This window comes from Gymnogyps californianus, chromosome 25, assembly GCF_018139145.2.
Source record: "Gymnogyps californianus isolate 813 chromosome 25, ASM1813914v2, whole genome shotgun sequence".
In the NCBI taxonomy this organism is placed as follows: domain Eukaryota; kingdom Metazoa; phylum Chordata; class Aves; order Accipitriformes; family Cathartidae; genus Gymnogyps; species Gymnogyps californianus.
This window is the reverse complement of record NC_059495.1, coordinates 6,224,905-6,246,271: the sequence shown is the minus strand read 5'-3', so window position 1 is coordinate 6,246,271 and position 21,367 is coordinate 6,224,905. Positions and strand designations below refer to the sequence as shown.

The following is a 21,367-nucleotide window of genomic DNA, read 5'->3' as shown; positions in this document are numbered from 1 at the left end:
GGGACGCTCGTGAAGCGGGAGAGGCGGGAGCCGCAGCCAGACACGGGAACGTCGGGAGCCCCGTGGAGTGTTTCCGCCTTCCCGCACCCGCCAGAAGCGCGGAGAGGAGGAGCCGGGCACCGTGCCGAGCCGTACTGTACCGTACCGTGCCGAGGCGAGGAGCAACCGTGCCATGGCGGCCTGAGCCGGCGCGGCAGCCGCCCTCGCCATGGAGCGGGGCCCCATGGCCGCCGGTGCCGGCATGAGGTACAGCGCCCAACCGCAGGTGAGAGCGGTACCCGGTACCGGGGGCGGAGGGGGGGGGAGCGGCAGGGCTCTCCTAAAAGCGGTCAACCTTTCGCCGAGCTGCCTCGTCCTCCGCTCGCTCTGGTTCCTTTGAGCCTCGGCGGTCAGGACCGACCGGGGCGGCTCCGGATCCGTCGGGAAGCGGGGGAGCTCGCACTCCCCCTCCGCTGTCCGGTGAAGTCAGGAGAACCTGTTTGGGGGATGTCGCCGAGCCCAGCGGAGCAGGAAAAGAAAAAACAGCTTTGAGAAAATGGAAATCCCCGCCCGTCGCGATGCAGCGGTCTGCGCCGGTGTTAGACCCCCTCGATGCCAGTGCTACCGTCGCTCTGACGGTTTTGATTTCGGCTTAAGCTAGGCGCTGGGGATGTGAGTAAAGGTAAACTACGCGGAGGTGAACTGTTCGCAGTGCATGGGTCTGGGTTGTTTAGCAATAATCTAACTAAACCTGTTCAAGCCGTCAGAAGGTCTGACTTTAACCGAGGGCTTTGGGGCTTCGTTAATTAACCGATGCGTTATCAGTGTGCTTTGAGACTTGAGCGAGCTTAAGCCGCGGTCTTGGCTTTTCGTGTCGGTCTTCCTGGCTGAGGGTCGGGCAGGGACTGGTGTTTTTGGGTTGCACCTCCAGAGCCCGTTCTGTGCCACAGAGCTGTTTCCAAACTGGGCTTTTAGGTTAAAGCACGACGGCAGCGCTTTCCAGCTCACCTGCAGGCTGTCTGGTGTCGGTCTCGGAGGCCTGGCTTTAGCGGTTGTTATCTGGCAGCGGCAAAGGTGCTGGCAGTTTTAGCACCGATCAGAAAGCTGGCCTACAGCAAGAAAAAGTTTCCCTTGCCTCCAGCCCCGCTGTCCTGCGTGTGTCAGGGCCGCGGCGATTGCCAGCAGTGGGAAGGAGATGCTCTTGCTGATACCGTTCAGCTCGAGCTCCTTGTTCCCTGGCTGGGTCAGGGTGACACTGTTGTGCGCAGCGTGGTCTTCCCTGCCCGGCTTGTTCTCTTGGCAAAAGGTAGGTTTGCACGCTGGTGTGTCTTTACGGCAGGGCTGAGTGCTCGAGCGAGTCCCTTCACGCCGGGGCAGCGGCGTGCCAGGTCCTTTCCCCTGGTTCTGGGTCCGTTTTCCCCCTGCATCAGTTCAAGAGGAGCTGATCTGATCCGGGAGGACTTCCCCGAAGACGGTACCTGCCTTCCTGGCAGTAAACAGCCCGAGGAATTTGTCCCTCGTGGACCGACTGTCGTTGGACTTGGCTCCCTATAAACATGACAGCGGAGCAAATGTGAGTTGTTTTGCAATGACTGCGTCTCCTCCTGCAGCGGAGAAGGAGCTGCGACGGCTCTTGGGCACAGTGAGGAAAAGCTGCTCCTCTTCCTTGGAAAGGTGTAGAGCTTTTCTCTCGGGTAGTGGCTGACGGGTGAGCTGCTGCTCCGGCCAGTTTTGCTGCTGTTGGTGCCAGAGGCAAACAGGGATAAGGAAGGCACGATGAGAAAAAGGCTGAGAGGCCAACCGAGAGCGCGCCAGACCTTTGCCCAGCAAACAAAAGATCGCTTTGTAAAACCATGGAGGGAGCAGCGAGAGTGTTTTTTGAGGGCCTGGCTGTGGGGAAGGTATCGGACCAAAGGTTCTCGCCTTGCCCGGGGTAGAATATGCCGTTTCCATCCAAAGGCCGCCGGGGCTAGCCTTGCAAATAACGCGCTGCCGTCTCCGGGCGATAGGCTGGGGCGGAGGAGGGAGCAGCTCATAGGGATGGGTTTGCCGGACAAAGGCTTTGCCCAGTCGGAGACACTGGTGTTTCCCCTGCTGTTGGCTCCAAACATTCAAATGTCGTGGGCCAGAGCCACCTCAAAACTGTAAGAGTCGGTGAAGAACGTGGGCGAAATGTAACAATGAGCGTGGAGCGTTTCATTGAGGTCTGGAGTGCTGTTTTACTTAGGCTGCTGGAGGGCGTTTTTGTTGTTCAGACAGTACTTTCCATCCCAGGCAAGATGTAAGAGCGTTTTAAATAAGTTCTTTGCATCTGTGGCATGTTTCTTTTCTGGTCTTGGGATGTAAGTGTGTTGTAGGGAGGAATTTCATCGCTCACAGCTACATGTATCAGGCCTGTAAGGTAGCTTTATTTCCCACTTCTCGCCAAGAATTGCTAAGACTCGAGTGTAAAACTCTCTGCCACAACAGGAACACAATTAGAAGCGTGGTCACCTTTTTTGAGCTGCAGTGTTGCATGACACAGCTGCACTGAAAAGCCTGGTGCGGGGCAGCAAGCCGAGCCTGTGCTGTTGTCCTGTGCGAACATTAACTTCAGTTTCTTCTGTAATAAACCTAAAGGAATTTGGTTTCTCGTATGACTCAGGATGGTCACAAGACGATTGAATGCTGTGGAGGATTGAGCTCGAAATTGGTGTGTGACAGAGGTGTGTGTGACTTGTATCTTTCACTGTTGCACTCGCCCTCTGTGCCTGGAAGGTAGACAGTCTGGAGGACTCCGTGTCCTTTATTTCCTGCTCCATATTCCCTGGTTAGTTCTGACATCATCATTTTATAGTGTTATTGCCCTTAATAAGGAACTGAAGACGAAAAATAATACGCTGGCAAAGTTTCTTCAGTGCTTTACTGCCCGTGTTGGGGAAACGCAGCGTGAATGTTTCTTACGGAAACTGAGCTCTTACGCATGCTGTTTCCATGTATTTCTCAGCAAGAAAAAGAAGAGAAGTGAGAGTGTCAGGGAGTGTAGCGATAGAACGAGGGGTAACGGTTTTAAACTGAAAGAGGGGAGATTTAGATTAGATGTAAGGAAGAAATTCTTCACTGTGAGGGTGGTGAGGCACTGGAACAGGTTGCCCAGAGAGGTTGTGGATGCCCCATCCCTGGAAGTGTTCAAGGCCAGGTTGGATGGGGCTTTGAGCAACCTGCTCTAGTGGAAGGTGTCCCTGCCCATGGCAGGGGGGTTGGAACTAGGTGATCTTTTAGGTCCCTTCCAACCCAAACCATTCTATGATTCTGTGGTTATTCTTATCAGCTCTCTTCCTGGAGGAGTATCAGGGTTTGCAGCAAGAGTCGGTGCAGGAGTTGTTCTCAAGAGTTGTCTAGCTGTACTTGAGCTACTTGGGTGAAGCGAGTTGCACGCTGTGCAGCTTTTAGATCTTTTTTTTTTTTCTTATGGGAAACAGGCTGTTTCCCCTTCTGCTGGCACCACAAAGCTGGTGTTAGCTTTCAGTATGATCTGGGAAACCTCAGGTTTTGAAAATATAACTTTCTTGGCTCTTCCTCCACTGCACAAGCCCACCTCGTTGATCTCAAAGGCTGGGGTGTCCCAAGCTCTGAGCCCGGCTTGCTGGCAGTGTCCTGAGCTGGTTGATGAGTCGATGGATTTCATTCCTCTCATTTCTCCTGTGGTATTTGTTTTAGTTTTTATTGAACACCACCTGAGGCAGGTGTGGCTGGAAAAGGGGAGGTGGGAATTGCCTCTTGGATACACAGGCTGGGATCTGCAGGGTGTAATTACCCGGCAAGGGTCTAACCGCGTAGTCCGATGACTCTGCTTCATCTGAGACCTCCCCAGGCCACCTCCAACTTTGCGTTTTACGGGTTCCTTTTCTTGGCCGTGTACGTTAGTGCCAGGCAGAGGGTCTTTTGTGGTGAGACTGCCTTGGTTGCCCATCTGCTCTTACCTTCTGTGATCTGTACGGCTTCGGCCCTGAGCAGCGCTGTGGCAGACCGGCTGAGGCTGGAATGTGATAAACGTCAAGGGAAGCAGCTGAATCTCATAGCTGCCTTGTGCTGGACAAACAACTTAACCAGAGGTGATAAGGGATAGATGAAACCAATGGCCAGGAGCCCAGTCCTTCTGTGGGGTCAGGGTCCGGTGAACCAGATGCAGACACTGAGTGAGAGATGGAGCACCTATTTTGGAGGAGAGGGGAGCAGTGAGGGCTTTTGGTGCCCGGGACCCATCACGCTGTCTTGCTGGAACCGCCAAACAAGCCAGAAATCAGCCTCTATGGGAGATGCTGATCCCAGACGGACCCCGCTTTGTACCCATCTCAGAAATCTTCTTGCTGGAGAGCCATACTCTGTGGCACATCCTAGCCTTTCTGGGATCTCCCTTTGCAGGAGGATTATCTCTGCTTTGTGGTAAGCATCTCCAGTCCAGAGTCGGCTGTGGCAGTTCCCACCATCCCCGCGTGCCTGCTGAATTTCCTGCTGACAGAATTAGTCACTTCTGCATCTGGTTTGGCCAGTCTGGCAGAGTACGGTTGCTGTCTAAAAATATATCGTGCGGCCGGCTTACGGAGGAGGAGTGGGAAGGTTTGCTTACGCACAGGACTTCTCTTTGAGCTCTCTGCACGGAGGAGTTGCGTGCAGGAGACCTCCAAGCGTTTCATAAATCTATCTGCACGCGCTCCTTTTCCCGGTTTCCTGGTGGAGTCGGTACTCCAGGGGAAACTGAGGCACGGAAGAAATGGGGCAATGTCTTTCTGACCCTTTCACTTGATCGGCATGTGGCTTTCCTGCCAGGGCACCGCGCGGCTGCAGCAGCCACGCCAGCCGGGCTGACGCTGTGACCGGAATCCTCCGATCCTGCCGTGGCGAGCCCCGTGGTGACGGTGAGGGCTGAGCGAGGAGGAGCAAGAGGAAGTAACTGAACCTGTGACTAAGGCAGAGAGAATATCAAGGAAGGTTTTCTGTTAACGATGTTTGTTGGAGTAGTTTCCTCGAGCAGGGTGAGAGCGTCAGACCTCGAGTCACTTGGGGCTAGAGACGGTTTCTCGGGGAATCATGGACAAGGTGAGAGCAGGACGTGCATTCAGATCCTCTCTGGTTTACATCTGCTGTTGCGATGGACTGTTAGGTACATGCGAGGGAAATGTGCAGCAACCCTTAGCTAAAGGAGATTAAAATTGTAGTCGTCTTTTGCTTGATTTAACTGTGATCTTTCGAGCCTGTCTTGCTTTTGATTCCATCTGGTTTCTGCCTAGCTTAGAGGATGGTGACCAGGTATTTTTCCCCGGGTGGCAACAGGGAAGGGGACGTGCAGCACAGGGAGTGAGCGGAGGCTCAGCCGCGCTGTTTGGATGCAGGCAAGTCTGGTACTAAGGTCAAACGGGTGCTTTTCGTGCTGAGTGTGGGCAGGGAAGATGCAGCCTCCTCCTCAGAGGTCGGGACACGGGGCCTCGTCCGAAACCTTCCTGGCACAACCTGATTCGGCATTCCTGTAGCGCTTGGGGGATGCTTCAGACCCTTTGCCTTGTATTGAGAAGAGAGTTTGCAGGAATCACTGTTGCTTGCCCAGGCTGCGACACGCGACAGCTCTTCCAGGCAGCTTCACGCAAGTGTCAGGGTTGGCTGGGGAATATAACGGTGTACATAAGGTATGAGGACGGGGGACGATGAGATCTGGAATATAAAACAGAGGGCAGGGAGGCAAACCTCTTGGGATCCAGTCTCGTATCTGCCTCTAATCACTGGGTAGCCTCTGGTGAGTAACAGTGTTGGTGGCTGCTCAAGCACCTTGTACAGGAGTAAATAATAAAAATAACCTCCTAGGAGTCCCCACACTCCTTTAATTACTCTTGGTGCTGTGGGTGTCACTGCTGCCTCAGCTTTGGAGCAAGAACAACCTGACAAAGGCGTGCTGTAAACGCTCGCAGGTTTAAGATCTTTCATCCTTTTTTTTCCAAGAAGAGCAGAGAAATTGTCTAAAGAAAGATGAGATGGTGAGTCTTCTTGCCTAACTTCCTTTGGTCAAGCTGCAGCTGCAGGAACGATGCGTGTGTTTGTATGCGTTGGAGGCGGAGGGGAGCTGTGTTTTCCTTGTGATTTAATCACGCTGATTAGCTGCTCCCGTCTAAGAGTTTCCTCTCTGCAAAGACGCAACCTTTAGCTCGAAGAGGATGGCATCAGCCACAGCGTTGTGCAGCCTGGCCTTGTACAGCAGTATCTCCTGCTTGCAGCCGAGCCTCACTTTTTTTCTGGCGGTTTGATGAAACTGAGTTTTGGGCAGTTTTGCAGAGGGCTGAAGGTACCCTCAGCCGAAGGGTGTACTATTTGAAAATAGGGTTTTCTTTGCTCTCCCGGTAGCCAGAGGAGACCCGATTTCATTGCACTGTTGTGCCGCTGCTACTGCCCTGCAACGTCACCCCTCTCGTGCGAGAAGCGCGCGATCCCTCTGTCAGGGAAGAAATGCCATCTGGCTCGTGCCCAAAAACTGTTACTCGGAACACACAGAGAGGCTGTCTTCCCCCTGCGAGCGCGGGGCAGGCGGTTCTTCCTCGCTGACCCCGAGAAGTCTGGCAAAGCTGCTGCTGTGTGAACAGATACATCATTTAAGCCCCTGAGGTTGTTTTCTTGCCGCAGGCTCCTGCAGATGTTCGAAGAGACTTAAATACTTCCCTTTCTGCTAACCGCAGCAACGTATGGGAAGCCCTAGGAAGGCTTGGCGCTGCAAGCAGCCCCACGGTAGGAGAAGGGAGAAGCTGGCGAGATTTGTGGCCGGTTTCTTCTCTTTACCTGGTTTTGGGAGTATTTCTTGCGCGATTTGGAAACTGATGGGAGCCAGATGGCTGTTTCGAAGATGGTGCATCAAACTCCAGGCAATCTTGACTTTGATTGAAGAGCTTCTTGATTTAGGATGTCTGTATGTATTTAAGCTTTATTTTGTGTGTCTTCTGTTTTGAAGTTTCTTTGGGTTACCTGTTCCAGTTTTTCCTGTAGGATCGTGGAAGCCGAATGGGAATCAGAGCATCCCCTGTGGGATTGTCCTCTGTGGCTCTGCTAGGTCTGTTGTTTCTTCTGGCGGTGGCTGGATGTTGGTGATAGAAACGGCCTGGCACCTCAGAGATGGTGTGCTTCACGCTGGTTTCTTTCTGCTCAGCCTCGGGTAGTAAATCTCACAAATGAACGAAGGCTTCCTTCCCCACGCTGTAGTGGAGAGCTGCCAAGTGATAAACTCAGATTATTCTGAGAGCAGACGGTGTGAAAACCGGTAGGTTGCTCTGGTCTTGGTGGCCTTCTAGTAAGCGTTTGCAGAGGATTAAACTTACAGAGTGCTTTACAAAAAGATAGGGTAAGGCGCCTGCCACGTCCCTTTCTCTTGTAAAGGGCCTCAGGCGAATACCGCAGGGAGGAGAGGCTTTGGTGAGGTGTGGAGGGTGGGAGGAGAGGACAGAGACTGGGTGAAGAAAAGGGCAAAAGGAGTGGGGGGAATGATGCAAGTGGGAGCTGGGCTTTCCTACAAAGTGAGGCTTGGGAAAGATAAGACGGTGAAGCCATTGCACCGAAGGGAAGCGCAGCGAGGATGGCTCATCGCCCGGGTCTGGACGAGAGCGCAGAGGGCTCAGAGGTCCCTCTGTCGACAGGATCCCCTTTGGTGGTTGATTTTCCCGACTTTTAGGGGCTTGTGACATTTGCTTCAAACTAACCCGCGCCGTTAGCGTACGTTTGTGTCAGCCCTGGGCTGAGAGAGGACAGGCAGCATCTGACCTGGCATCGTGTTTGCGGGGACGACGTTACCCCTTTGGGAGCGCAGGAACGCCTTCGAATGCAGCAAGTTTGTGTTAGTCGGCCCTTCATATTGTGGCATCCTTGCTGTCATCCGGAGCCCCGTGCCGCTGCCCAGGAAGCTGCCGGTTGCCCGGTAAGGCTCGGGAGAGGGGAAAATGGGAAGGTGGTAGCTGGACAGGCGAGGCATCCTCGCAGGTTTGGGCAGCTTGCAGCAGGCAGAGAGCCCTTCCTACCTGAGGGAGGCACAAGAAGAAAGCAGAAGATGCGATCTGCTCTCCCGGGCGCGGGTTAGCCAGCTCTGGGCAGGAGAGGAAGTGTGCTAGGGTCATGAGTGCGGATCCGGGCCCCCGACGTCTGCCTGTACTGAAGATGCTCTGGGCTGCGTGGCATCCTCTGAAAACATCTGGGTCTGCAGCCGTTCTGATTTCCCCGCCAGGCCGGAGGTGCAGGTATGCGAGCAGGGCAAGGATGGAGGGCAGGGAAGCCAAAGGTGCGAGAGAGTGAAACCCCGGGGCACCGAGGGTTTTGCACTGCGACAGAGACCTTCCTCTTCGTCACCCGGCCCAGCGTGGGGCGGTTATAACAGCGAGAGCTGTGCGCTACGGGTGTCACTCCTCGTTCCTGGGCGGCTGCCTTTAGGACCTGCTCTTCGTGAGCCAACACGTCTTGTCCCGAGAGTCTGGCTGGTCGTGGGCTACGGGGACGTCTTGTGTGTTCATCTTCGTTTTTCGGTTGATTTCTTTTAATCGGTATTTGCGCTGAATGGGAAATCCCAAGCAGAAATGCAGGAGTGCTGCGTCGGCCCAGGAGACGTACAGAGAGTTGTGCAAATGTAAAGGGAAGGAAGTAGCTTGGTTTTTTTTTTTCTTTTTTCTTTTATCGGAATGCTATTTATGGCGTGCTGTGCCCCGCGAGCTGCAGGCGACACACCTGCCATATAGCGAGTGCTTTGTCAGGGTGAATTTTTGTCTGCAGTTTCATCTGCCGGCAGGCAGAGATCTTGGAGGTTGTGGGCTTGTGACCCACCATGGTCACGGCGGTGGGTGTGTGTGGACTTGCCCCTGAGTTTGCTTGAGCTGGTGACCTTGTGTTAGGCCCACAAAGGAATCAGGCGTGTGCGGAAAAGCAAAGCGAAAGCCTTCAGGGTTTGTCCTGCCGTGGGGTGGCTGCGGAGCCGCCGAGGCATGCCTTGTGCTCTCAGTGTTGGGGAGCTGCCGCGGAGAGGTAGCTCTGCTCTAGGCTGCTTTGTGGTCGGACCTCTCCAAACCAGGCTTTGGGAACAGCCGTTCCACCGTCCTGCCTCCTCTCCTCTCCTAGGACATGAACAACCTGGAGGAAGGCGTGGAGTTCCTCCCTGCCATGAACTCCAAGAAGATGGAGAAGCGCGGCCCAAAGCGGCGGGTGGTCGTCACCGTGGTGATCGTTGTTTTCCTGCTCATCTCCCTCGTCACCGGCCTCCTGGTTTGGCACTTCAAATGTGAGTACGAGGTGTGGTGGGTGGTGGCGTGTACGGCGATACCCTGGGGGAGCATATCCACATGGAAAAGCTTTGTTATCCGGTGTTGCTCACATGTGCCCTCTCTAGCTCTGGGAAGGCTCCAGGAAGTGGGGAGACACCGTTTCCAGCCCCCCTGCCCCGATTGCTGTCACCGGGGACCTGCTGTGCTGCGGTCCCAGCCCTGACTGCCCTTTCTGACTCTGAACTGTTGCCTTCCAGACAGGAACGTGGCCGTCCGGAAGGTTTTCAAGGGCCACTTGCGGGTTCTGAACTGGGACTTCCTTGACGCTTACGAGAACTCCAGCTCGCCAGAGTTCATCATGCTGGCCAAGAAGGTGAAGAGCACGGTAAGAGGTTTCTTGCATCCCTCTTCCTGCGAGCAGGACTTTTTCCTCTTGCCCCGTGGCCGTGGGGATCCTGCATGTAAGACTGCTTGGAGCTTTCTCGCTCCTCTCGGCTCTCCCCGCTCGCCGTGACGCACCGGGCTGGGTGCAAGGAGCCCGCCTTTAAGCTGGGTCTTGGCGTCGCGGCTCCAGCCCGATGCCGTGGCGTCTCCCTGCCTCTGCGACCCAGCATGTGCCTTAGGAGGCTGCCTGGGCAAATCCCAGGGTCGGTGGACGAGTGAGGGCTGGGAGCCGAGGCGGGAGGGTGTCTGCCCTCCGTGCTGAAGCCGTGGCTGGTCTTGCCTTTCCCCTCAGACTCGGGTATTCGTTGTGCGGGGCGAGCCGAGTCAGAGCAGGCTGTGGTGTGCAGGTCTGGGCACTTCTGGGACTCTCAACTCTCCCTCTTCCTCTCTTTGGCCCCTGCAGATTCCTGCAGCCAGGGATGCCGAGTATGTGGCCTGATTTTCCGTAGCAGGCTTGAAGCCCTGTCTGTCTTTAGCCTTTCCCCCCTCCTCACTTCTGGACGTGCTGAACAACCTTCTTTAAACCTTTCAGGTGGAGGACATCTACAAGAATCACGCGGATATTGGCCCTTACCACAAAGACACAGTGATAACTGCGTTCAGGTGAGTGTTAGGTGCTGTCTGAGCCCTGTCTGGGAGCGGAGGAGGGCGACGCTGGGGTGTCACGCAGCCGTATACCCTCGTTCCCGGGCTGCTGGGGACGGAGGCACCTCAGCAGTCACCCTGAGTGACACAGCAAAGGGTGGGCAGTGAAAAGCGACCGGAAAATGCGTATTGTTTTCTGCCAGTCCTCATCGCTGTGTGCTGAGGGAGATGTCTTGGGAAAATCAAGGTATGCTGCAGTAGAGCCCTATGAACTGCAGCGGGTGGTGCCTGGCAGCTTTGAAAGGGACTCCTCGGGCTGGCAGGGGCCTTTGCTGGGCACAGTTTGCTGAACTTATCATTGAGACTCTCCCTTCGCCGTGGCCATCCTATAAAAAACGGCTCGTCAAGTAGCCTGGCCCCTTCTTCTACTGATACTTGAGCCCTCCTGCGTCTGTCCTTGCTCTCACCCCATGATCGCCCTTCCCCTGCAGCGAAGGCAGCATCATTGCCTACTACACGTCAGAGTTCTTTGTCCCCAAGTACCGGGCGGAGAATCTGGACAGGGCGATGGCGGACAAGGAGAGCTTGGTCCAGAGGTGGACCCCCCGCCTGCGAAACCCCATGCTGAAGGTGGAGTCGGTCGTCGCTTTCCGTGAGTGCTGGCTCCGCCGTCCCTGGGCCTCTGCGTTGGGACTGGGGCCGGGGGGGACGCGTTTGGCTGGAGGGGTAAGCTGCCGGCGGCAGCCCTCCCTTGGGTGCCTTGTGGCAGCGGGGACCGCTCTAAGGGTGCGTGTAAGGACCCGGCTTTCGCAGCGCTGCTTTGATGGGCCGTGCAGACTGGGGGAAGCTGCGCGGACACGCTCCCCTTCGCTCGAACGCTCTGCGTTCTCCTCTGAGCCTGTCTGGAGAGGGACAGGGATGAATCCTCCCTCCTGTAGAGGAAAAGCTTGATCATCACTCGGCTCCCCGGAGCCCAGGCAGGAGCAGCCTCCCCCTGACCAGCTTGCAGGGAGAGACCCCGCCAGCAAAGCCAAATCAATGCGGGTCCCAGGGACCTCTTCAGCTTTGCACCCAGGGACTTGCCGCAGCCCAAAGGTGACGACACCTCTGTTTTCTCCTGCAGCTGCCGACCCCAGCATAGCTTACTCCACTCGGGACAGTAAGTACAGTTCTTCTTCAGTCTCGTAATGGCCTCTCTGGGGTGGTGATTTCCCTTGCGGGACAGGGAAGGGCCTGAAGAGGGGTGCTCAGCGTGCAAGGCAGACGTCGGTGTGCTGCTTGGAGCTGGTTTGGGGTCGGCCAGACTGCAGCACAGGCCTTGCCGTTATCAGGCAGTAGCGGGCGGCCCCGGCTGTCCTTCCCCAGTGCCTCACTTTGTAGATGGATGTTGCTAAGCAAGGGTGCTCCCTGCGAGAGGCATCTGCCCAGGGACAACCTGCAGGCAGACGAGGAATTACAAGTGCTGCACTCCGAGGAATTACAGGCGCTGCACTCCACGTCTCGGGGAAAGGCAGGGCAGAACCTCCTCGTTTGCCTTGTTAACTCTCCCCTGCTCTCCTGGGCAGATAGCTGCATGTTTGACCTCCACGCCAAGGAAGGGGAGATCACCAGTTTCACCACGCCGGGCTTTCCCAACAGCCCGTACCCCAACAACGCGCTCTGCTACTGGACGCTGAGGGCGGACGCCAACTCCGTCATCAGCCTGACCTTCAAGACGCTGGAGCTGGAGCAGTGCACAGATGACAGTGACTACATCAAGGTGTACAACTCTCTGAGCCCCGTGGAGCCCCACGCTTTGGTCAGGTGAGTGTCCCCGTTAGGTTCCTGTACGGCGACGGGTCCTGGCGTGAAGTGGCAGGGTGATACTGAGAAGTCCTGCTGGTAACTGAGCTCCTGTCCCTGCTCAGAGGTGATCTGTGCTGCTCGAGGTTCTCTATGCAGTTGTGTCTAACGGAGTTTGTCCTTTACTTCCTAGGCTCTGTGGGAATTACGCCCCTTCCTACAACCTGACCTTCCTGTCCTCCCAGAACGTCATGCTCGTCACGTTGGTTACCAACAAGGAGGGGAGATTCCCCGGCTTTAAGGCTGAGTTCTTCCAGCTCCCGAAGATGAAAGGTGAGCAGAGGCCTTGGCCCCAGTTCTCCCCTCTCCACCTCTCCCTGCCGCGGGCAACTGAAGCGGGAGGTGCAGCCGTGGCTGCGGTCGGTTTGCCAGCGACGTTTCCAGGGCCGGGAGACCTTGGAAGCGGGTCACATCTTGGAGCTTGCCTTGCCGACGGCGCTCTTGACTGCTGTAATGATGTCCCCCCGAGGAGGGCAAAATAAGAATTATGTTGGATGAGACACGCAGACTGATGTATGCAGGAAGCACCTAATTGATCTCCTGGGTTCTCTCCAAGCCTTGGAGCGGAGCTGCTCTCTCCAGAGATCGACTTAACCTTGTTAGAGACTGTTGCATCTGCCTCCCTTCCTGCCTCGGGTGATAGCCAACTGAGGATCAGGAAAACCACGTCTCTCTCAATCTCTAACCTGTTTTCATCTCCCTGCTTATCTTCTAGTCTGCGGCGGGACTCTGAAAGGAGAGCGCGGCACCTTCACGACTCCCTATTACCCGGCACACTACCCCCCAGCCACGGACTGTGTCTGGAACATAGAGGTGAGACGGGGTCCTCTCTCGGCCTTAATTAGTCTGTCAAATGAACTTGCTTATGCAGGACACCGTGCAAGCGAGCTCACAGCAGATGCTGCCTGGAGACCTGGGGTCTGGCGTGACTGGAGGGAGGCTTTAGGAGCCGGTGCCAAAGGCAGAAGAGGCTGCGAGAGGCCTGAACCCCGCGTGACGCTTACCGTCGCCCCCAATAACTGTAGCTTTTCACAAAAAAACGTGGAGCGCGTGGGCTTTGGGACAGGCCAGTCGCTTGCTGGCAAAACTGGTGGTGGGGAAACCTTCTGCCCTGGGAGAACAGGCACTGTTGACGGAGGTCTGGCTTCAACGCCCGCCCCGCCGTGTGCTTGTTTGATCTGGGATTCTGGGCTCAGCAAGCCAAGCAACTGCCTAAATGACAGTGCGAGCCATAGCGGCTTTTCAGGAAGGTGTTTCTTTTTCTGCTGGGCTTCTTTCCTTTTTTCAGTTATCTTCCGTCCTCCCCCCAAACCCTTTTCCCACGAAACTTATTCCCATTTTCTGTGCTCCAGAAAACACAGCCCCACTGACCCTGCTTCCTTTTGCAGGTTCCCTCTAAAAAGAACGTGAAGGTGCGTTTCAACATGTTCTTCGTGCTGGAACCCGGGATCCCGGTCAGCTCCTGCACCAAGGACTACGTGCAGATCAACAGCACGAGGTAGGCGTCAGCCGCTCTCTGACCCGCGGCTTTGGCCCTTCGAGCGGAGGGGCTGCGTTTGGTTACGTGGCCCCTTGCGCTTTCCTTAAACTTGCTGCGGGGAGAAGCGGGCTGGTGCTTTTTGGGATGGGAGGAGGCGGGAGGCTTGCTTGGGTCCGACCCGCTCTTGTAGCTCGATGCCCCGTGGTGAGAGGGGAGCCCGCGCGCTTGGTTCTGGGGATTAAACCCTGGGTTTGTGGCACGCTGCGGCCGAGTCTCCCCCCCTCCAAATGCCGTGGAACGTTGCGTCACGTGCGGAAAGGCGGAAACATCTGGCGTGGTTTTGCTTGAATGAGCAAATCTCCATTGTGAGGGTAATTGCCTTGTGTTCTGCGATGCGTTTGCTGTTACGTTTACTGTTTGCTGTTGCACAACCTCGTGTAAGCTGGGCCAAAAAGCCAGCCTGGTACTGCATCGGGGAAGCGAGCGGTGGTGTTTCACAACATTTTGGGCAAGGGAGCTGACCCTTCCTCGAAGAGAGAGGGTTTCAAAGTCAGCGCCTGCGTCTGTGGCCCTGGCTAGTTCCTGCAGCGGTGCTCGTGTCAGCGATTCCTGCCAGCCTGCGGTGGGATGGGGTCCTGCGGCTTTAGAGGCGGCACAAATCCAGAGACACGGTGGGTCTGAGATCAGAGGCGTCACTGTGTCAGGCCGGGATTTGGACGAACTCGCTCCCAATCGTTTCCGAGGTCACAACGTGGTGTTTGCAGCTGGCCCAAACCCTCTGCCAACAGCGGCGAAGTTCGGCTCCTGCGTTGCGGACCTCGCGGTCCAGCAGTTCGTGCTGGAGTCAGACCTGCTCTCTGTTCCTCTGCCCCCTTAGCTCTCTGGGTCTGTGAAGCGACCCTTTGTGCCGACGAGGAGTTCAGGGACGGAAGAAGGTTTGCTCGGTGCCGACCTGCAGCGCTCCTTTGCTCTCTCTCCCTGCAGGTACTGTGGGGAGCGTTCCCAGTTTGTGGTGGCCAGTACTACCAACAAAATAGAGGTCCGGTTCCACTCAGACCAGTCCTACACGGACACTGGCTTCTCTGCTGAGTACCTGTCCTACGACTCCAGCGATCGTGAGTCGAAAGCCTGAGGCTGTGGGGGGGGAACGGATTTGCCTGAGATCTGGAGGCTGTCCCTCCTCTGCGCTTAACGCTGCCCTGTAAATTGGGCAAGCGTACTTTTCCAGGGCGATAGGAGCATGTCTTATTTTCCTGCCAACCTCCTGGTATTCCTGCTCTGTTCTGAGGAAAAGGCGTTTGTAATGCTGGGTGCTGTAAGCAGGCAGAGGGAACGTTGTGTGCTTTGGGGAAGGGACAGAGAGGGGGTGGCTGGAAGGCTCACACGTCGTTTTATCCCTTTCTCCCCTCTCAGCCTGCCCTGGCAAGTTCACCTGCAACACTGGCCGCTGCATTGACAGAAGCATGCGCTGCGACGGGTGGCTGGACTGCGTAGACGGCAGCGACGAGAGAGCCTGCAGTAAGTCTGTCCTTTGTTCCTTTCTTTTAGCTTGTCACGGGAAGGGCCACGCCGCCCCGGGGTGGCTGCAGGTACTTGCTCTGGGCTCGTGCCGCGTAACATGCCTTCGTGCCGAGGCTTTGCAGATCAGCTGCCCGTCTCCCTGCTCGCCTCGCTCGCTAGCACCGGCGCTGCCTCATTCCTCCGGGCTGGAGTGAGAGGCACTCGGTATGGGGATTGATTTGGGATCCTTTCCCAGCGTAGGAAGCGTGGGTTCCTGCTAATCTAGCCCTCTCCCAGTGGGATCTCCCTCCCTTTCCAGTCCCTCCCAGCTGGGAATGTGTTTTTCTATTTAATCCTCCTGGGCCGTTGCGGGTTTGGCTGAGCTGGGTGCTCTAAAGGGATGTATTTTGTTACCGAACCGGGCAGGTATTGCGGAGCACATCTGGAAAACCCGTGTGATGATGCACGGGAGTTGTTTCTTTGTGCAACAAATTTTCCTCTTGGATTAGCAGAGCTATCCCATAGGTAATGTTATTGTCCAGGGTCTGCGGTTAAGTAGAGGGGACAGGATCCCCCCGGGTTGGGGTCTCGTTCCCAGGTAAGGGGCTGTCTTCTGAGGAAGAGCGTGCTGCCGGCCTGGCTGCCAGCGCCCTGAGCCGGCTCCCTCGGATGCTTTCCCACCGCTTGTAGCAATCGCTTTGCTTGAGTTGTTGCCTCTGGCTGTCGCGCTGGTGTACCGTCAGCTTCAGCCTCAACTGCCTAAGGCATTACGGCTCTCCAAATAGTTTTGTCCTCCAGAACGGTGGAAACACCGTGCTGTAGCCTAAGCGCGTTGTGTATTTCTGTACGCGTGCGTGGCTCCGAGCTGTCACGGCGTTTTTCTGGTGCGCTTGTTCCCATCCGCTTGCACGCCTCTGATGGTTTTCCACACGGGTTTTCCCGTGACGTTGCGGTAGACGGGTGGCGGATGGGTGGCTGGTGACTCCACGGGTGCCTTTGCAGGTCTCTCCCCTGATTTCTCGCTCTCCCTTTTCAGCCTGTACCGACCAGCAGTTCAGGTGCCAGAACGGCTGGTGCAAGCCCAAGTTCTGGGTCTGTGACAACGTGAACGACTGCGGCGACAACAGCGACGAGCTGCAGTGCAGTAAGTAACTCACCCGGCGGGCAGAAAGGGCTGAGGGCTTGAGCGAGGCGAAGGGAGTGGAGGAAGGCGAGCGCCGTGCTGGAAAGGAGCAGGCAAGAAACCCAAAACGCCAGCCTGCCGCAGGGCACGGCCAGGCCTCGCCCGGTGCGGCTTCCTCGAGCCCACGCAGGAGCCCCGAGCGAAACGAGGATGAGCAGAGGTGTAGGAAACGTGGGCTTTTGGGAAAGAAAGGGCCGCGTAAATCAGCGGTGGTGTGCAGTTTAGAGAAGAAAAGACCGGGAACGCAGGAAATAGGCGTTCGTGTGTTGTAGCTGCAGAGGCTTTGCTTGTCCCGGAGGGAAGGGAAACGGACACAGCCGCGTGTTGGAGGTAGTGTGGGATTTGTGCCCCGCCGTCTCTCAGGAGCCGCTCTTTCCCCAGGCTGCGCAGCTGACAGCTTCAAGTGCAACAACGGGAAGTGCGTCCCCGACGCGCGCAAGTGTGACGGCAAGGACGACTGCGGGGATGGGAGCGACGAGGGCAGCTGCAGCAACGGTGAGGGTGGGCTGCGGAGGGGACCTCCCCTCAAACGCAGCCTCCTACGGGTTTCCTCGTGGCCTGGCACCCTGGCGTGCGTCGTTTTTTTTCACCGGGTGGCAATGTCCTGGGGATGCAGAAGAGGCGAAGGGCTCCTGAACGGTGTGACCTCCCCAGAACTGGGGCTAACCCCTCTCCCTTCGTCCCGCCCGCAGCCACCCACACGACGGTCCCCTGCAAGGAATACACGTACAAGTGCCGCAACGGGCGCTGCATCAGCAAACAGAACCCGGAGTGCGACGGGGAGCAGGACTGCGAAGACAATTCTGACGAGGACAACTGCAGTGAGTAGCCTGGGGAAGGGGGGGACTCGGGTTTCTGGGCTGGGCCCCTTAGAGAAACACTTAAGTGTTGCAGAGAGAGCCCCTGGGTTTTCCTGTGCGATAGCTCGATGGGAAAACGGCCGAGCCGTGTTCTTTAGCAGTTTGCGGAGCGTCTGCGTTGTTCAAGCGGGCTTACGCAGATAACACAGGGGTTTGTCTGCACGTTTACGGCCTTGGCCAGTAAGTTTTTTTTAGCAAATTGGGCATTTGTGCTCCCGTGCCGACGGCGTCAGCCATCCCCGACGTGGGTGACGGGGCGCTTGCGCTGGAGGAGATATCCCAGAGGAACAAAGGGGAGGTTGCTGAATGGGAACCGGGGTAACCGAGCGCCCCTTCTCCTTCCCCACCCCAGACTGCGGGATCCGCTCCTACGTGAGGAAGTCGCGGATCGTCGGCGGGCAGAACTCGGACGTGGGGGAATGGCCGTGGCAGGTCAGCCTCCACGTCAAGGGCCAAGGACACATCTGCGGGGCCTCGCTGATCTCGGCGAGCTGGCTGGTGTCGGCGGCGCATTGCTTCCTGCAGCTGCAGGGCATCAGGTAAGGCGGGGGGGGAACCGGATCGGGGACCGCCTGCTGTGGGCAGGACACCCCCGTGGTCGCAATTCCACTTTCGGGCGTTTGAATGGGGGGCGGGGGGGAAATTTCCCAATTTTTACAGGCGTTTCTGAAGGGAAACTGTTTCAGATAGCGAGCTGCGCCGTCTGTGAGACGGGGCCTCACCCCGCCCTGTGTGTCGTGCCTCGTGCAGGTACTCGGACCCCAGCCTGTGGACAGCCTACCTGGGCCTGACCGACCAAGGCAACCGCAACGGCGCCAACGTGCAAGCGCGGAAAATCAAGCGCATCGTCTCCCACCCCTACTTCAACGACTACACCTACGACTACGACATCGCCGTGATGGAGCTGCAGACCCCCGCCACCTTCTCCTCCGTCGTCCAGCCCGTCTGCCTGCCCGACGCCACCCACAACTTCCCCGTGGGCAAGGACCTGTGGGTGACCGGATGGGGAGCGACCGTGGAAGGAGGTGAGCGCTGGCGTTGCCTTGCGAACCTGGGGCCGCGTGGACGTATTTTTGCGGGCGGCTTGAGGGAAAAGGGGAGGAAGGGGGCTGGCCGGACACAATTTAAACGCGTTAGCTTGCCTCGAGACTGGAATCAAATGAGATTCCCTTGAGTTAATGTCTCGGTCCTGCCGGGAAAACGGTATTAGGAAAAAGCGGGTTGTTGCAACGGGGACTTACCTGGCGATTCGCCGGTCGTTGGGAGCCCGACCGAAGCGCCGCTCGCTTTTGCTTGACGCTGCTCCCTCCCCTCCCCGCAGGCAGCGGAGCCTCCATCTTGCAGAAAGCAGAAATCCGGCTCATCAACCAGACCGTCTGCAACGAGCTGCTGACCGACCAGCTCACGCCGCGCATGATGTGCGTGGGGATCCTGACGGGCGGCGTGGACGCCTGCCAGGTAGGCCAGCGGCCGCGCTCGGGTTTTGTCGCGCTGAGGAGGGGAGCCTTAGTTAGGTAGGCCGGGCCGTTTGCTCAGCCCTTTTTATTCTGGCACTTCCCATGCTACAAATCTACGTGGAGCCTCCTTGATCCGGACAAATTGGAGCGGGTGCGAGCAGCAAACTGCGTCGACGCCTGACTTACTTAGTTAGTTACTTTCGGTCTCAAAAACGGCTCGCCGGGTAGGAGAACAGTGCGGCCACACGCCAGTTCATTGCTGTTAGCGGGAGCCTTCGTTAGCAAGACAGGCCGCTTGTTCAGCTCTTTATTTTGGCACTCTTTTGCCGTACTCAAATATTTGTTACAGATGTATGTACAATTTTTTCTTGATTTTTCAGGAAATTGTACAGACAGCTGACTTAGAATTCTTTTTGAGACAATGGAGTTACTGATTGTTTCTTGCTCAGTTTCTGTGGTTGCATTGGGACTGGGTTGGTGCTTATGCTACCGTTTGTTTCTGTGCAGGGAGACTCCGGGGGTCCCCTGGTCAGCGTGGAGCCCAGCAATCGCATGTTCCTGGCCGGCATAGTGAGCTGGGGCGACGGCTGCGCGCAGAGAAACAAGCCTGGTGTCTACAGCCGGCTCACCAGCCTGCGAGGCTGGATCAAAGAGCAGACGGGCCTTTAGGGACACGGACGTCTCTTGCACACCACCGGCTGGAGCCGCTGGGTAGTGTCACTTCTTCCCGGCAGTGCACAGCCTCTACTGTGAACTTCAACCCTCCCTCTACCTCGCTGCAAGCGCCCGGGATGCCACACGCGTACCGAACAGCCGGAGCCGATGGTTTTAGTTTAGCCCTTCTTGATTTCTAAGCGGAGAGGTGGGAATATGGTTTGGAGTATAAGAAATTTCCCTTTGGGGGTAAGCGAGCGCAGCTCCTGTGAACAACTTGAAGGAGCAGCCATTCACCACACTTAAACTAAATTAAAAATAAACTTAATAAAAAAAAAATTAAAAAAAAAAAAAGAAAAAGACAAACACTTTGTGTGTTTAGAGGCAAACTTTATTGGGACAGGTTCAAAAACAAGCTTCCAGGCTATCTCCTTCATTTGTTTTCAAACTGCCGTCCGTACCCCTTTCTCTCGTCTTCAGTCATGGGGGGTGGGGGGGATGAAGTTCTTACCAAGGTTTTGGGGGGATCCCCTTCGGGATCCCTTCCCTTGGCGTTGTCCCGCCCCGTGGTCTCCTCCTTCCGTCCTCCGTCTGACTTAGCTTCTGGTCGCACCGAGTCCAGGGCTGCGGGACTGAAAGAGAGAAGTTTGGCTGCAACACGCCGTCACTCACCCCGAGGGAAGCAGGGCGCAGGTCTGCTTGCACAGACGGTCGTCTGCCATAGCGACCTGGGCCGATTGGCATTACCGCACTGTGCCTTAACACTACGCTGTGGTTGAGCTGAGACGTCTTCTTCGGAGCTCCAGCTGCACTCGGCGCCTTCCCCTTCCTCGCTGCGACGAGCGGAAGGGCTTCGCTGAATGAGTTCCTGGAGCTTGTCCCCTGCAGCGATGACAACGCGGGTTAGCTGCGCCAGACACCCCACTCTTAGACCGATCTTCCTTTTGTAAAGAAAAATGCAACTATGTGACTTGTGAATGTGCCAATTTGATTTCTTTTTTCCACGTAGCCTGTTCCTTGCCCTAGAAGAGCACACTCCAATTGAGTTGAGTTAGCCCCCTCCTTGCCTGTAAATACTTTGTTTTGTAAAACTCTCTATGAAGTGGAGACGCTCTAATAAACTGGGATATTTTCTAATACTCCAGCTGTGTGGTTCTTCACAAACTTGGGCGCAAGCGTTCCTCACCCGGGAAACCTGCAGCACTGATCCTTGATGCTACAGGGGGAGCTGAGCTCCTCCAAGTAAAACCCTGAAATCCTATAATACCCCTCCCCTGCACAGCAGCTGCACCGTGCTGTTTTGGGCACCCCAAAGAAAGCAGCTGGGCTCCAGTGTTTTCAGAGCCTGGGGAGATCCGGGACTGAAGCTGAGCATCGCACTAAGCGGTTCTTGAGGCAGCTTCCCACCTGGAAACCTGTAGGAGTCATCCCCGCAGCCCACCAGACTCACCCCCAACCTTGGCATCAGCCTGGCAGGAGCTTGTTCTGCTTTCCACGCACTCGTGTGCGCCGCTTCCCTCCGACAAGGGCAGGCAAACAGGCCCTAGGGGAGAAGCAGGAAAAAACAAAACCCCGCCACAACCCCAGCATCCAAACAAAGCCCAGCCTGGACACATGGCACGGCTGGTTTTGTGCTGCGCACAACTGCTCTGTTCCTGCCAGCTTCTTTCTCCCGGAGACAGGAGGATTTTTTAATTGCTTTGCAATCTCACCCTTGAGCTTCAGAGGCAGCGATGGCTGGCGAGCTGGCATACAGTCCAGGGCGCACCAGAAGCCGGGCTGCGAGGGCTCGCAGGAGGATAGCCTGCGCCTCGGAGCTCTTGCTGGAGAAACAGAGTTAAGGAACATTTTCATATCTGTGCTTACGCAATGCTGCGGCAACGTAAAAAGAAGTGTTTACTGCGGGCGGTTGGTCGGTCACTGACACAGGGGCATCCCCGCAGCCGCAGCTCTCGGCTCCAGCAGAGTTCTCAGCACCGCGTCGGGGAGAAACGCTTTTTTTCTGGTGCCGTCTCCCTGAAACCATTCGCAATACGATCCGGTAAAGGGTGCCTCTGCCTCAAAGCACTTCAGTGCTAGGAGCTGGCTGCGGCATGGGGGGCACCGAATCCTCTCCCCAACCCAAGGGC

The 21,367-nt window shown here is 56.4% G+C and overlaps 1 protein-coding gene across 1 annotated transcript; it reads left to right on the top strand.

The window, feature by feature from the left end:
* The first annotated feature begins 208 nt into the window (after positions 1-208).
* ST14 (ST14 transmembrane serine protease matriptase) lies at positions 209-19,559 on the top strand. The gene is made up of 19 exons (XM_050911035.1): positions 209-265; positions 9,091-9,250; positions 9,491-9,618; positions 10,210-10,280; positions 10,754-10,914; positions 11,386-11,421; positions 11,828-12,065; positions 12,238-12,377; positions 12,820-12,917; positions 13,493-13,602; positions 14,569-14,699; positions 14,998-15,102; positions 16,121-16,228; positions 16,649-16,762; positions 16,960-17,088; positions 17,480-17,666; positions 17,878-18,152; positions 18,449-18,585; positions 19,092-19,559. Exons 1-19 carry the CDS (start codon positions 209-211, stop codon positions 19,251-19,253), a joined length of 2,547 nt encoding a protein of 848 aa, XP_050766992.1. The 3' UTR covers positions 19,254-19,559.
* Positions 19,560-21,367: the final 1,808 nt, after the last annotated feature.